The sequence below is a fragment of the Triturus cristatus genome, chromosome 2_2 (genome assembly GCF_964204655.1).
Source record: "Triturus cristatus chromosome 2_2, aTriCri1.1, whole genome shotgun sequence".
Classification (NCBI taxonomy): Eukaryota; Metazoa; Chordata; class Amphibia; order Caudata; family Salamandridae; genus Triturus; species Triturus cristatus.
Genome location: NC_140582.1, coordinates 540,114,222 through 540,131,732, shown reverse-complemented (window position 1 = coordinate 540,131,732; position 17,511 = coordinate 540,114,222). Strand labels below are relative to the sequence as shown.

The 17,511-nt window shown below is 41.9% G+C and overlaps 1 protein-coding gene across 7 annotated transcripts in view; it reads right to left on the bottom strand.

Moving 5' to 3' along the window:
- TRIM2 (tripartite motif containing 2) overlaps window positions 1-17,511 on the bottom strand; it is a 403,084-nt gene that overhangs the window by 98,631 nt on the left and 286,942 nt on the right. For all 7 annotated transcript variants that reach the window (XM_085641682.1, XM_085641686.1, XM_085641683.1 and 4 more), the window contains 3 exons: window positions 15,884-16,035; window positions 8,750-8,930; window positions 6,002-6,725 (listed from right to left, as the gene is read on the bottom strand). In XM_085641682.1, the coding sequence (XP_085497808.1) occupies window positions 6,002-6,725; window positions 8,750-8,930; window positions 15,884-16,035 (1,057 nt within the window). The remainder of the gene's footprint in view (window positions 1-6,001; window positions 6,726-8,749; window positions 8,931-15,883; window positions 16,036-17,511) is intronic.

Sequence of the window (17,511 nt, the reverse complement as noted above, 5' to 3'; positions counted from 1 at the left end):
ACGCGAGACCTAGCACAACAGTGTGTGTCCGTAACTTCCTGCTCTCGGCGCGTCTCATGAAGCACAAAGTGAAAGCACTGCATGTGAACAAAGGCTAGTGATAAGATGTGCACGTCTAGCCCAGGTACAGTAAAAATGCAAACAAACTAAATAACTGCATAAATGCAAAACAAAGCTGCCACTTTAATACAACAAAAGTTGAAAGTGTGAGCGAGGGTGAAATGTGCACATAGGTGTGTGTATACATGTTGAGGAAGGCGTGAGTGCGCATATAGGCCAAAATATATAAGTGTGGTGTTTGTACCTCCTCAAGAGCATTTGAGTGACATAAAAATGCATAGAACGTACTAATAAAAAATGTGTGAAAGCGCAGGAAATATTCTAGAGTCTGCCAGTGCTTGTTCAAAGTATCCCTTGCAATGAAGCAATGGGTGTAAAGCATAGCGTATTGTGAAAAAGTGACATTCTAATTCATAATCATATGCAAACATGGTCTAAATACATGTGTTGCCATTCCTGCCACAGCATTGGTTACAAGCCTGTAGTGCCTATGCTTAAAGACCGACTATTGACAACCAAAATGACAGTATGAATACTGGGTATTCTCTTCGTGGTTGCACATAGCCTGATGGCAGGAAACCCAACTCTATATGACTACTGAGTGTGCACAGGTAGAGCCTGATATAAACAGTGAAATATATACAAGTGATAACATTAATATACAGTTACAATGCGATGGTATGATCACTAAGGGTGTGAATAAAATGCTATGTTACAGGAAATGGTGCAGATCCTCCGTGGTGTTGAGACCAGCGGGTCCCTTGGTGTTAAATTGAAGAATATATCTACTCTCCAATTCCCTCAAAAGCTTCTCCCTGTTGCCACCCCGTCTACGTGGTGGGACGTAATCAATGACTGAATAATGGTAAATGACCAGATTGTATAACTTCTGTAATCCTGCTGGACTGTCTTGATGTAGAACTGCACATGAGTGACTACACACCATTGTTGACCCTCGTAGGAAAAACAGATGCAGGTTTCATAAAAGTGTTATGCACAGGGTACTCAGACAAATGTGTGATTAGATGATGCATTTCTTTTCTTCATGTTTCGTCCCACGATTGCACAGATGGTTGTGGGATGATGTACTGTCCAACTGGCTTTTCTTGTTGTTGAAATGTGTTCTATGTTAACGAATCTGTCAATAAAAATAAAAAAAAGCCACTTGGCAGTAGAGCTTGACTTGACACCCCAGCACATTGATGGGGAAAACGAATCGAGCTGATCCATTAAAATGATTTGTCGTGAAAATGAAAAGAAAAAAAAAAAAAGAAAAAATGATTGAATAACGGAGGTGCTCTAGATTGTTATTATGCATCTCCTTAAAATGCCTGGCTACGGGGTAGGCTGGGTCATTGTTGAATATCGCTCTGAGGTGCTGGAGAATTCGCAGGTGCACTTGCAATTTAGTGCTCCCGATATAACGCAGCCCGCAGTTACATTCGAGCATGTACACCGCAAATTCCGTTCTGCACGTGAGTCTATGTCTGATGGTAAGTGGCGCGTGTCTAAAGGCTGAGTCTACCTTCGTGAAGTTCTTACCAAACCTGCATGCCCTGAAACTCTGGCATTCAACAAAACCCTTTCTGTCTGCTATCAATTCTGTGACGTGGCGATCTCCGGACTGTTTCTGACTAGTGCATTCCTCATGGAAAAAGCACTTCTGTATGTGATGTCAGGTTTGTGGGCTACTACAAGTCCTAGTGCGGGGTCTGATTTATTGATACCCCAATGCTTGTTGATTACTGCTCTGATAGCTCTTTCCTCGGTGTTGTGCGTTATAATCAATCTCGGGGTGACTAAGCTATTTGACTCACTTAGTATGTTGGTCGCACTGGTGACCTCAGGGGTGGATGGGACCACTAACAATTCCTCCCTAGGGATGGCATTGGTTCTGTCAATGGCTTAACGTATGACAGCCACTGAGTAACCGCGTGCCTTGAATCTTTTGGCTGCTTCCCCCTGGCACTCAAGGAGATCTTCATTGGTACTGTAAATTCTGGCCAATCGTAACATCTCCCCGTAGGGAATGCTGGTTATGAGGTGCCCAGGGTGAAAGCTGGAGGCGTGCAGTGTGGAGTTTCCTACGGTAAGCTTACGGTGAGGCTTGGAATGCAAAGCGCCATTGGCGATGCACAGATTGACGTCCAAGAATTCTATATATATATAGATATATATATAAAACCATACAGAATTCACCAGTTAGAGTTAACTCAAGTAACTATATCTCGCGCCCTAAGGTAACTATAACTCCCACCCCCGCCATGCACAGCTTTCTCATCAATAAATTTACAGCAAATGTTGCAGTGATATTATCAATGATGTCATAGAAGATGTCCTGAGTGATGTAATATGTTGGGAATTAGCAGTGCATGGCTCACAAGGAGCGTGGTTATTCAAAAAGGAAACAACAAAAAATCCAGGTGCAGCAATCAAGTTCCCCAAAAGTGTGGTGGTTGGGTCTCAATGAGACATAAACAAAGTAAAGCTGACTTACTAAAGAAATCTCTGCTTTGAATCCCTAAATGGTGATGAATGCAAGATGAAGTGATATAGAAGCAAAGCGAGATTGATAAAGCTGAGCTCAGCTCAAACAGGGATATGGATGCCCCTTTATAATTAGAAGAGATAAAGACGGCAATTATAGACTTGAAATTAGGATACACCACAACTAGTTGTGGGCTCCCTTCTGAGATGTATGCCAGTTGTTCACAATACTGCACCCCAAATTAATATCAATGTGTCAGGCAGCAAAAGAATGTAGTTCTTTACCTTCACTAATAGGGAAGCTATAATAATGACATTGCTCAAACCAAATCAAGACGCAGTGGAAGTGTTCTCGTACCACCCACTATTAATGTTGAATCTGAATTGCTAAGTTACCAGGTAAAGTTCTAGGGTCCGGAATATCACCAACTGCTACCTGAGTTTTCCAAGTCATAAGTAGCTGGACATCAGACTATGAGATTAGTAGAAGTGGTGTCCATAGACATGGAGAAGGATTTTGCTATCCTAAATTGGAACTCCGTGTTCATGATCCATTGCATGATGGGCTTTGGTACAGAAATTATGTAATTGATTTGATCACAGTAGTCAAACCCAGTTACAAGGGTAAAAACAGAGGATGCAACTTGACACACTACTGATACATCATAGCTCTTGCAGTGGAGCCACTGGAGGAAAATGCTTCAACGGGAGAGTGTCCACAGGGGGATCAAAATGGGGAACTTCTTTCTCACAATTTTTCCTATTTGCAGACAATGTGTTGCTTTAGGTCAGTATATGCATGATATGCTGGGAGGTGAGCCAAAACAATCCAGAAGTTCAATATATGCATGACATACTTGGAGGTGAGATAGCACTAACACATATCTGCACAAAACAACATAAAAACTACCACCCACTTGGACTAACAGACATAGCCAATTACTACTGGATCCATGTCCTGCTTAGAATAGATATAAATGTGGCATGCATGCAGGCAATACCACTATGGTGCATGCTAGTTTCACGAAGATATCAAAGATTGCAGACACACTTATGTGGACAAGGGTAAACATAAAAACTGTCGGGGATCTGTGTGACATCAATTCAATACACATAATACAGCATTTGAAACTCTGCAACACTTATACCCTATTCCATCATGTTGTTTCCAATATATAATGAGTTAATTAGAACCTTTAAAACAACAAGGAACTTCGGATCTGACAAAAAAAATACACATGAGGCATTTATGATAATGCTTGTTCTGAGCACTTTGATACGGGCAAAAACCCAACTCTGTTAAACATAACAAAAACATGTCTTTAGTAACATGTATGTGAAATATTGATGACAGACATGGATGAGAATTTAAGAAACACAGACTGGCAATTATTAACAGGGTACCTGAGATCGGTGTTTAGAAATGCCAGATTCAAGTTAATCCGACACCGCACTTACATGCAGTTGGGTACCAAATGTTCTGAAAATTAACTGACACATCCTTGAGATGTAATTTTGAATATGCTTATTTAATGCACACGCTATGGTCATACCCATAGCGCATTACTGATCGAAAATAGCCTGGATAATAGAACAGCTAAACAGGCAATACAATAACCTGTAATCTTACCGCGTGACTGCTAAAACTCATGGCCGAGACTAAAAAGACTAAATATGGCAGCAAATTTGTCAAAAATGCAAATAGCCATGATGTGGAAGCCTAATATTACACCAACAGTAAAAAATTGAAAATAGAACTCTACAAATGGGGGAAGCAGAAACCTCGGTTATGACTACATAACAATGGTTTAGAGGAGGATCCAGCCAGATAACCAACTGGAATAGGATATTCCCTAAAGTAACAAATAAAGATGATAATGGACCATCCTGAATTATCAGAATGAGACGAAAAATGGGCCAGGATTGAGCAACTACACAAAGACGTTGCCTGATCCACTGAGTCTATATTATTTTCTAGACATGAATGCCATGTGTAAAGACTTATTTCACTTGCATATCAATAATTGACAGGTACACAAATGTTTAATTAACTATTGAATTAAACTTAATATATTAAATTATATTTTGTGTATGATTTATTTTAAAAAAATCCCACCTAAAGTAAAATATTTAGATTTACTGACTAAATATGAAAAATTACAAAATGTTGTGTATAGAATATGCATTGTTTTTCTAACATTAGGTTACATTCATGTATACATTAGAAAAGTCAAAATCTATTAATTTATTTAAATATTATTTCTGATGGGGTTCTATTCTAAGTCCCTGCCTCTGTTATTTTCTACAAAACAAGTGTTGCAGTACCAGTGGTTGTGTGGCCATGTATAGTGCTGGAGTTGCTTGAAATCTGAGCTGGAGTATATTTACTTCTGTTCCGAGTCCTTTTACATGTGTAGGTTTACTCACCTCTAAATTTCCCCTTGTGAAAAGGCAAAATCCTTGATGTTAGACTCTTATTAAATATTAATGGATAGCTACAAAAAAATCAGCCACAACTATATTTTGTAGAATAGTTCTGGTCATCTTTGCGTATAGTTATCTACACCTGATCTCTGTCAACCATCTCTATCTTGGGGCTTGGAATTCTTCGTCTATAATAAATCTGACAACATCCAGTGAGCACCATCAATGGGGGTAGTTGCATATTGGAGCAGTAAAAGAGTTTGTAGTGACATGTACATTTAGTGTAGACTGAGGTGGTATTTCACAGTTAAAGAGGAGAGTTGGTTGGTGAAAGACTAAGTGACATGTGCATGCATTAAATGATTTGCTGGTTTGAGGATGCTTATGTGGAGGGTTATGAATTGTATGAGAAGACTCACAGAGTTTAGATATAGGAAGGATATGTGAGACAGAAACATGCTCTTAGTATCAGTAGGCATTGTGGTGGATCAGTTTGGAAATAGCCTGCTGGGTGTTACCATCACTTAGGACCAACTGTCTACACTAGTGACTATCCCCCTACGTGCCAAATAATTTCCGATTCAGTCAGGGCCAAGATTTGTAAGTAGCATGCAGTTGTGCGCTCAAGTCATGGGCAGTAGATCCTTTCCAGTAGTCTGTCCCACATCGTGGAACTCTCTCCCACAACAGCTCAGGGCATTACCCTCTTTCTCCAGCTATAAGGCAGCCTTGAAAAACGTTCCTTTCCTCCATCATTATTAAGACTGGCACCATGAGATCTCTGTCAATTAAGTGAGCAGCTTGTCAATGCCATTATTTATGTATGAATCCATCCATTACTTACTCATTCACAACAGCACAACATGGAACAGCAGCGGTGGAACTGGATCAATTAATCAAAAGCCAAGCAAGCCCTTTCAGAGTGACACATGGGTTTTTGATTTCAACCCTTCATTCTAGGATCATGATTAATAACATGGATATGGCATACAGATACAACATTGTAACCAATACAAGACTAGCCCCTTACCTACTCTAAAGATCAAATCATCTTCAATGGGGTTCTCTTTCCTTTTGCTGGTGCTGTACATACTGGCCGGCCTCTTCACAGCTTTTTGCTTCACATGTCCACTCCCAGGTGACTTCACCCGCCTTTTAACCCCCTCTGTGGTGGGTGACACATCCGTGGACTTCACTAACTTAAGCCTGAATGGGCTCCCCCTTATATGCTGATCATAGAGTCTTACTGAGAGAGTGAAGTCCCCTTCATTTGGAATTGTGTACAAATATTCGTAAGTGCCATTTTTGTTGTCCAGTATTTCGCCATCAGCTACACTACCATCTGGTGTACTTAGTTCAGCTGTGATATAGGCACTGCCAGATTTACAGAGTTCTCCATCCTTGTCCTTAGTGGTAATTGTGAGTGACATTGGCTGGCCAATCACAGTCTGTTTCAGGCCTTCACCTGTGGCCACTGTTTCAAAGGCCACGGCGTTAGTGGTCAAAATCGTCCCCAGATTGTGAATAGACTTCTTGACCCCTTCAGTTTCCACAATGAAGTCGAGCTGGTCATTCTCATGCGGCTGCAGTGGCATCTCCTGACTGGCCAGGTCATTCAGCTTCTCACTCATCTGCTTTTTGACCAGTAAGACTTCAGTCTCTGTCCCGTGGTTGAGTGACTGGGCAGTAAAGCTGCTACAGCTTTTAATGTTCTCCCGTCCCTCCAGCAAGGTGTCCAGCTGAGTTTGAAGAACCTGAAGAGATGGCAAGATAATGATTACCAATATGACAATGTGGTACATACTACTTCCAACAATACTACACCCGGAGCATAATAACTGCGGTTGTTGATCAGACTTTACTTTATCTGTTTTCCCAAGTCCAAAGAAACATTGTTGCATTGTTGGAGTTTACATTGGTAAGAAACAACATCATTATGAACAGCAGAATACGGGCATGTTTGGAGGATAATGTTCACAATAACACGGTAGTGTTAGTGTAACTTTTCCTAGTTAATTCAGCCATTTAGCTTTGCCCAAAGAGGCCCAACTTTCCACCTCATGTTTTAATCCTATAATTAAATATTATTATTATTATTATTATAATTCCCATGTACCATAATCCCCTTGGTTATGTTATAAGGGGATGTCTGTGCCAAAGCCCATTCTATCCGATCTGTTACCATTCAATTGATTGATATCCACTTTGTCATATTGTCACAGCAATGTATCAGGCATGAAATACAAACTTCATAACATCTTCAGGACTTTTCTCAACACCATACTCTGTGTATTCGGTTTTATTGAAACACTAGTTTCTGTCTGCTTCCATGCTCTACTTTGAGTAAGGAAATAAAGGGGTAAAGGTTAGAGGTCTAGATCCCGCAGGAGCCTCTTTATTAGCATAACTGCACAGACACATAGACTGAGATGGCAGATCTGGGCAACCCGGCCCACCCAATCTCCCCATGGTCCAGTGCCTACTTTTAACTCCAGGACCCGGCTTGGCCTCCAGCCTTCAGCTTGCTCACCTAGTTCTATTGTTCATTTGTGTTTAATAAGCCCTGTTTGTGCTTGTTAATATTCAAAACACTAAACGGTCACTTTAGACAGTAGGCAAACACTTGTTCCAGTCCTACATTATTTTAATGTTGCTACAATACTTTTCAAACTACCGTCTAGTAACACATATAACAGGCTTCTTGTGGTGTGGAAATGCACTGTCTATCTCAAGGTTTACAGAGGCATCAGGACACATGGTTTTGATGTGAAAATATCAAAAGAAAAAACATAATTGAGCAAAACATAATTTTTTCATTTGGCTGTTTTCCTTTCAGTACTTTGTATTGTGTATGTATGTATAATGTGTTATTTGTATAAAGTGAGTATTGCAAAAAGGCAAGAATATCACTAACCAGTGATTAGGAGGTTGCTGGCTTCTGGAAGCGGATGTGTACTGTTACATTATTGTGATACAAGGCTCTTTAAAGAGGTGCATAGGAAGACGGTATTCGCTCACCCACTATCTCTTGTTAACAGGGTACAAATTCCTGTATCCTCCCGATCCTTTCTTTTTTCTTTCACAGTATTGGCACTTTCCCACACCCCCAGTAACTTCCTTTTAACCCCTTGTAGCCCTTGTGCATTTTTTCCTCTTATCCTGACTTTGCAATGAGATTTTCCCATGAAACTGCAGGGTTTTTGAAACTCTGAAAAAAACGAAAGGCCTCATTTAGATCTTGGCAGACAGGTTACTCCGTCACAACGGTGACGGATATCCCATCCGCCGAAATATAAGTTCCATAGGATATAACGGGATTTATATTTTGGCGGACGGGATATCCGTCACCGTTGTGACAGAGTAACCCGTCCGCCAAGATCTAAATCAAGCCCAAAATCTCCAGTCATTACAAACAACTTTTGACGAATATTTTCAATATTTGTTTTGCCATGGATGTTTTTGGGATGGTATTGTCCTTGTAATTGACACCACTAACCATTTTGACCCAATGATGAGAAGTCCCCAGTGTGGCAGACGCTATCATGTTTAGCACAAAATTTGCATTCAACTTGGCAGCTTGCCTTAGAGTTTCTTTGGATAAAGACTCGCTTAGGTTCCAATTGAATTGCCTACATACAATCTCCTATGCCATGCCACTACTGCTGATGATGTGAAGATGAATACATAGTGCCTCAGAAGATGAAATGTAATAGGATTATTCTTGTACAGCTCAGCCAGTAATGCTTGAGCATACTTTGCACAGAGCTGATTTCCTTACTTTGTGTTTCAGGCCGTAGTTCACCTCCAGTTCCATAAGAAGAACACTCTTCCGCACGTTTAATGTCTTTTGGAGCTCATCAAAAGTTGAGTGAATTTCATCTACAATGCTGGCCTTCTGATCGACTAATTGATGGATGATTTCAGACAGCAACCGAAGTGCACTATCAATGTCAGGAAGCCTGTAGAAAAAGAACCCAAGCAACATATTGTCAATAGATACACATATCAATAATATGCTATCAACATGGGCATTACTCTTGAAAGAATTAAAATGAATCTTGTAATACAGTACTCATTGATTGTACTTAGTAGAACTTTGAAAAGTCTGACTTCACAACAAATCTGGAAAAACTAGAGAACATCTCTCCATTTCACTTTGTTTCTGTGGCACCTATATAGAGAAATGGGTCAGGCCTGGAGTGGTCATTGTGACATTCAAGAATTTCTAGGGTGGGCTGTAAGCTAGGTTGGCTGCTTTTAGAGCATGATGGGCTGCCATGACACAACCAGGCCCCCATACCACTATTTTAGTCATGGCCTCCTGCAGTGTGGGTCTGGAATGGACATATGTGAATGGAATGATTTTAATTTCCAGTCTGGCCTTTAAGATATACAGCTATTTGTCACCTAACTGGCGTAGAGACAAGCTGGCTTAGTCACATGAATTGTACAGGAAAGAGGTAGCTTCAAGGCTACGAACTGTGGGCATCCGGTGCCTTCCATTAAAAGGCACACTTCTTTGGCTTGAACCTTCCAGGAGAAGCACAAGAGGGCAGGAACAAGTGTGAGTTGCTGCTAATGTTGATTGTGACACTATTAGGCCCAGGCTCCATCATTATTACAGTTTCAGCATCTCCATTGCTCGCCTCGCTTAAGTGACTGAGGCGACAGCAACTGTCTTCAGCTTTCCTCCTTCTCTAATGCCTTCTTCTCTGGAGGGTCCGTGTCATACAAAATGTGGAATCTGTAGCTCGTCCTGCTTCAGGGCTCCACCCAGCCCAACACAATCAAAAGGACTTTTCTGTGAGCTTTCATTTGGCTTTAAAAAGCTTGTTCTGTATCCTTCAAGTAGTGCTAATCCGTTCTCCCTTAATCAATGCAACTCTCAACCAGAAATTATCTATGCTTTCTCTACCGTATCATCCTGCCTTTATCCCTTGAGGTCTGCATTGCCCCATTCCCGATGCTCAGTGACCAGAGGACCCTATAAAGAGGTCAAAGTAAGTAATTAATAGAGGCATCATATTTACAGAGAGAGATCAGGGAGGAACGCATTCTGGAGAGTGCGGTTACTGCTCCAGTCTATTCTGTAAGGAAAAGGCCTTTAACTCCATTAGGATAGCGGAAATAGATGGCTATATGTCTTCAAAAGAGGACAAATCTAATGTTCCCGAAGCAGTTCAGAGTTCACAATTTAATTTCAGTACGGATTTGAATTATTATAGGATCATGTGTGCGGCTCCAGGAAGCTCTACAGAGTCATAAGCACATCTTACAAAGGATGGGAAAACCCTATTACTGCAATTCTGTGCCATTTTATTTACATGCTATTTTATTTAAATTATTTTATGTTATGTCGTAGATTATTTCATGTTATATTAAGTTATGCTATGAGTTTGGTAAAGTGCTTATTTTTTTGTTTTTTACCAAGGGTCATCTTGCTACTGCTGAAGTGCTGAGGTTTAGATGCTACTTCTAAGAAGGACCAAAGACCCCCTTTCAAGGATTACAGGTCTCTTGAAGGTGTGAAATGTGCATTTTTAGTGTGCAGGAATTGAGGGCCATCTACATTAAGTGTTTTGTGCGCAATGCTTGTGGAGTTGAAAACCACATGCTATTCCATGGTCAACCAATGAGAAACTTGAATGCCTGGGGGAGGAAGGTGGATTCATGGTTGCAGCTTGTAGCCCCTTTCTGAGGCCACCTCTTGGTTGATGTGCAGTGCTACGTGGAGACCAATTTCTATTGATGCAGAGTCGCTGTACACCCGCATACCACAGGACCACACACAGGCCACTGTAGAAACCTTACTTCGAGAAATAAATCTTACACGTGTCTTCTTCATTATGAAGTGTGCAACTGCGCAGATACAGCAACTACACTGCCGCCTTACCCCCTGGAACACATAGCTTGGTTGTTTCACCCTGGGGCGCGACCACGAGCGTCAGAGCCCCTACTACTTGTGGTAGCCTACAGGTGTTTCCGCAGAAGCTTGTTTCTGATGAGCAGCGTTACCCCCTACGCACCGGCGTTACCCCTAGAGGGCACACCCAGCGGACACTCGGTACTGACGGCACCCATACTTCGTGAATGGCATGAAAATGGCATCCACACACTGGGGAACCTATACAATGACGGGACACTCATGCCCTAAACAACCCTGGTGGAAGAGGAAGGGCTACCGCTCAGGCAGTTCCTTGCTCACCGTGCACTGGTGGCCTCACGAACGGCAAAATGGGGAGACATCACAGCAGAACTGCGAACGCAGCTCACCATACAATATCTACATGTTATGGGACGTGGCAGGCATTTGACGCGTTGGTTGGCGGCCTCACTCCCAAGCTCCTTCAGCACTCAGCCTCGCCACACTCCGCCACAAGTGGGAAGAGGACCTGGGTAGCCAACTCACAGATAAGGAATGGGCTGGAGTGCTTGAGAGCCCCACACGCATCCCCAGGAACATGCGCTTCCGTCAGATACAACTTTACATTATCCACAGAGCATACCTCACACCTGCGAAAATGAATCAATACTTTAACTGTGGAGATGCAGCGTGCCCGTGGTGCGGAGAGGTAGTGGCCAATTTACTACACATGTTTTGGGCCTGCCCCAGGGTGGGGGAATACTGGAGGGATGTAGCCACTCTGTTACATGAGAGTACTGACAGGGAGCTGCCCTTCACTTGGCCCACATATTTACTACACAAATTTCGCAGAACCCCTATTACGAAGGTCACGTCTACATTTATAGATCTGGGGCTAATAGTGGCCAAGCGACTGATTAGTAAAAGATGGAAAGCGCCAGACCCTTCGCACAAACAAGCTCGGTGCTATTCTATTCTTGAGTGGACCAAAGCGGAGAGCCTCGCTATTAAACGCGAGGAGACGCTGGGCCTACGCAAGGTCTCTATTGCCATATACTGGGATACAATCTACCTCGCACTACAACACAGCCTGGGCACGCTGACTGCGGACCTCTCTGACACGCCAGCCTCTGGTAGTGCTTAGCCCCGTGGCCGACAGCAGCGTATGCGCCGCATCGATCTCCTACAGGTGGACACACACTACCTGTGGAACTCAGTCAACACACACTCTAGGTCTGTGGTGACAGTCAATCGCTGTTGAGCATGTGAGCTATGAACCATGTAGTGTATAGACACATGAAGAGGGAGGGGGGATACAGGCTAAATGTTAAATGTTTGCTGTTTACACTGTACACTCCTTTTTATTTCTTTTACCCCTTTTCTTTTTCGCATGCACAGTTCCTAGTTTCTATCGTTAACAATGAATCTGTTATTGACACTCATTCGCAGCTGAGCACCAGTGCTCCTACTGGTTTCATGGGACAGTACCTGCACGTATGTGCAGCAACGAACATTCGCCAACATTTATGCCCCGGAAGGCACCCAATATGGGAACAACGATGTGATCATTCTGCCTTCCTATTCTCCTTCTTTTCCCGTCCCTCACTCCTCACCAGTCTTCTAGAACGGGCCGCAAATATATCTGTTAATCACATGCCTGACCGCTTTGTGCATAACTCCAAATATGAGCTGTAACAATGCTATATGATATTACTGTGCCTTGTATGTTGACTGTGGCGCCCAACACGGCTCACTATTTCATATCATCTAAGTTGTACTAATGTCAAAATTCAATAAAACAGATTTGCAACAACAAAAAAATGAAGTGTGCTCACTTGGCTATGAAAGAAAACATTTTCCAGTTTGAGGACTGCCTATACCTTCAAACGTCCAGTACTTTGATGGGCAGTACTTTCGCCCCCATCATAGTTTTTGATGGTGATCTGACATGGACACGTCAGACAATATTTTTCTTCACTAATTGATAAGACTTGGTGTTATCTACACACCGTCTTATGAGTCTGGACTATAGATTGTGTGACTATACTAAGTTTCTCAGCAGTCCCGATAACATATCCCTTGTGAAATTCCATTAGGCGGGGATTTAGATACTATAAACACAGTGTGTTTACTTCTATCCCGTGATGCTGCCTCTATGAGGAATGACCTACTATACATAAAGGGCAACGCTGCTTGTGTACCTCAGAAAACTACATTACCTAACATGCCTTTGTCAGCAGCCCTAACATTACATGACTTAGGCGTTCATTTGACGTGTGGTAAGATACAGTAGCGCGGATACTAATGCGCTGGCTTCTGGTTTCAACTTTAAATGCTAGTGGGCACTGGTGTTCTCTCCACGCCGTCTTCTTGGTAAAAGTACCCATTAGATACACATCATGCCGTATGTATGCCATAGATATGAAAAACTACATTTGCCAACATGCCTGTCTATGGCTCAGACATTACATGACTTAGAAATCCATATGGTGTGGGGTTAGGTACTATAACGTGGATATTTAATGCATTCTTTCTGGTTATAACTTGACATGCTAACGGGGCAGCAGATGCGCTCGCCAAGCCACCATCATCGTAAAAATACCCATTAGAGATTACGGGCACCACAGTATGCATGTAGGAAGAACTGCAATTCACAGCAACACTAGGGTCATGAGGCTTGTAACCACCGTAACAAGCATAGTGTATCCAATAGCGTGATACAAAAGCTTCCGGCTACAGCTTCTGCACATTGCCAGGAAATGGCTGTCTTTATAAGAGCGCTCAGACAATGCCTCGGGTTATGCCTTTTCCCCAGCGAGGCTAGTGTCAACACATTTGCATAATACAAGGTAAGTGCTCTGTGCCAACAGTTATAATGCTCTCCACAGGTGCATGTTATCACGCTACTTGGCACTCCTCATGTAAGAACTAATGGAGCAATAGTTCTCTTGTTAGGATAATTATTACCCCATTTTGCACATACGCGTGACCAAATAGCAATTTTACATTGTAGTCTGTGGAGTGTGAGATTAGTTTATACAGTAGTATTCTCCAAGTATTTGGGTGTCACCTTCACAATTTTCTTTTACAACCTTTAAATACTGATGTTCTTACTTCCATCAATACATGCGACCTCGTATAGTTAGAAGTTACCTACTCCCCGTCCCTTCTGACTGTGATGGACTACATATACTAAGTTCCCTGGGGCATAACTATGCGAGTGTAAATATGAGTTACCAATGCTGATTTTTTTTTTAAAGAAATACCATGAGTTCTTTGATTCTTGTGCCAATCTCTTTTCTTTTGTTTTGTATCTGTCCTTTCACTACTACATAGGATAAAGAATACCTTGAGCCCCATGCTCGGGTAGAATTGATGCATGATGCACGACATTAGCGGGTAAGCCCAACCTTTTTCCAAGAACAATTATGTGGTGTTTGATGGTTATAGATAAATCTTCATGATGATACCTAAAAACTCTAAATGGGATGGCCATGTTACATGTGCTAAAGGGGCTATTGTCAGAAATATGAGGTCTCATTAGATGACCATGTTCACTGACATGATTCAAAATGAGCACACAATTGTTTGACCCAGTACTGTTTTGTTCACAAAATTGGTGGTTTTAAAGGAAAAGTTACACATGATTTTTTTCAGGTAACCGCCAGTGGATCGTTTATTACGTGGATTGCTATAAGACCACTGGTTTTGTATACACCCTAGTTTACTCATTTGTTTTGTATATGCATACTATATCATGCAGAAGCTTTAACTATAGGTCCTGAAGAAGGCTGCCACACCTCTGTTGAGGGTTACAGGCTGGAACATGTCGACCTACCACTAACCTACCATTTTTGACCCAGAAACTTGGTGACTCCTGTTGTGTCTTTATTTTATAATCCTGGCCCAGGGACACATCAATTAAGATATTTGTGCACCGTGTAGCTAGCTTTAACTATCACATTTTTCATTTGATTTTGCTCTGCTGCCCTCATCACACTTAGCTCATTTAAGATATTTACTATACCTCTTCTCAAAACATCCATGAGCTCCTCCATCTCAGAGAGAGGGTTGTAGCACGCATAATAACTAGGCATCACAGTGCAAGGAGATTACTCTATGATGAAGCATGCCACCTTTGGTGGGTGAGGGAAACCGTCCTTTGAAAGGGACACTCCGACATTACTTGGTCTTTCCTGTCCTGTTTGTTATAGACCTTGGGGATTTTGTTGTTTTTAATGTAGCTTCCCGCCTTCATTAGGATCCTTGATTATACGTTTTACCAGTCACTCAATTTTCTTTCAATCACTAACCTGTCTTTTAGATCATTTTATTTATTTGCTTTAAACATTTTACCACCGTCTTATTGGGATTCGCTTCAATTGGCATCGTCTGACATTTAATATTGTCACAGGACACCAAAAGCATAGCATTTACAACTTTTCAAAGGGCTATGGAGAAAAGGAAAATATAAGCATTACCTATGCTCATGTTAAGATATGTATTAAAGCATCACATTATTCTACCAGTTAGAGGAGAGACATTATTTACTACCATTATAATACCCTAGGGATTCGATCACATGCACACACATTATTTTCGCCAGTAAAAAAAATGAAAGGATGTTGTGGGGCCTAGTGAGGGACAAGGAGTAAAGAAGCCCATGCCCTTTAACAGCAATGTTGCCATCTGTCCCTAATAAGTCATCAGTGTCAAGGGATGTTGAACATCAGTGTCAAGGGGTGTCAAGGTGTGTTGAACACCACCATAGGTGAAGAAATGCACTGAATCTCAAACAAAGCTACATTTTTCATTGAAACAAAAATGAATTAACAATGAAAAAGGTGATGCAAGATGCATTTGTCTTTGATGCGTAGATAATTCTAAACTCCCACCAAAATGTATACTTCAATAGAGCATAGCTCTTCTGTCCCTTTTTTACAGCAATCGGTTATTGAAAAGTGGAAACAAAATTGTCTTATATCAAAGCAGCCATTTTGATAGCATTGATGTGATACCTGCATATAGAATCATTTATATCCACCGTACCTTTTTTCAATAGCATCCAGCTGGACCTGCAGAGCAGATTTGTGCTGCTCGACCACATCTTTGAGGGGAACCGTGGAGTGCTCAGCATGCTCGCCCTCTGTGCAGTCCTGGCACATCGCTGTCTCGCAGGACTGGCAGTAAAATTCCATTACCTGAAGCAAAAGACAGAGCACAATTTGATTAGTCACTTACGTACTCAGCCCACCGCCAATATTGTACTGCAAACTCTCCAGAGAACATCAGAGTTACTGTTTCTGAGGGAGCAGAACATCACGAATATGATGAGCACATAATATCACATGACCCTTATGACAAACCTGCAGGAATCATTCAGTCAAGGGCAAGTGTCCAGAAGAAGTATGGCCTCCGCTACCCTGGCAGACAGCCGTCTGCCCTATTTGAAGATCCCTGATTGCCTGGTGTGGGATTTTAAAGCCTTACCTACAAACCACCAGAGCAGCAAACGCTGTGTGGGGTTTGTTTTCTAAAAAACAAAAAGTAATGTCCCTGACACACACACATTTTTCTCCCCGTGCTTGGGGGCCACTGAATGATTTCCCTACTACCAACAACCTTGCGTGGCATTCCTGGGTAGGAAAATCGATGGACAGTTGCCCCACCCTACATATGGCGGGCAATCATCACTATAGATTGGTGGACTAGTAGCGGACAGGCTGCCAGATTAAGGGTTTCCACTGGTGGAGTCAGCTCAGACTCTGCTGAAGTAAACCCAGCCATCTCCCCATGCAAATGGGGTGAAGGAACCCAGGAATTGTCAGGGTGTTTGTCCTGCCTGATTTAGAGATGGGGAAACCAGGACGTGCATCTGCAGAAACTCAGCCATCTTTGTGTCAGAAACCCTTGACCCGGTGATGCTTCCACCACTGGACTGTCAGTTCATAATGGTGCTTGTCCTGACCATCACTTTTTTTTCTGGGACAGCCACACTTTACATGTATACTTGAGAATCCTCAAATACATCTCACACATGATGGCTCAATGTTCAAATGTTGCTGACACGCATGGAAATGGCTCCCCGTGTGTCAGGGGCATTTTGGACTTCGCCTTGTAGAAACAAATATCTGTGTTAGAGTTTTGTTTCTGAAAAGCAAAAGAGAATGTCAGGTCAGCCACTTTAACATGGTAGCCGGCATGGCATTCTATAGTAATGAAAGTGGAACAGGTGCAATGGCCATGCATGTAGGCATCTCTAAATATGGTAGGTGGTCCGTAGCTTGGGGGTAGTGGACAGAGCCTCCAGCGATCTGGCTGTCCAACTGCTGAGGTCCTAATTACCTCATCTTGAAGTTGTCAATATTACTGGCATTGCACAAGAATGTAAAAGGTTAATACTGTCCGAGTGATGTTTTTCAGGATCTATGGGTTTAAAGTTGATTTCATAATGATTATTACAAAAATATAATGTATTTTTGTGAACAGTTTTTACCATATGACATCACCGCAAACTTTGACAAAGTATTTTATTCCATTATTTTAGGGGGATTTGTTCCTCGTCATCATGGGGAAAATGATCTGAGTTTCAATTTCAACTAAGTTAAATAAAAATAACATAGTTAACACCGTTGTGTTTATTTGTATGGGTTTTGTCTCTTCTTTATTCTACAACA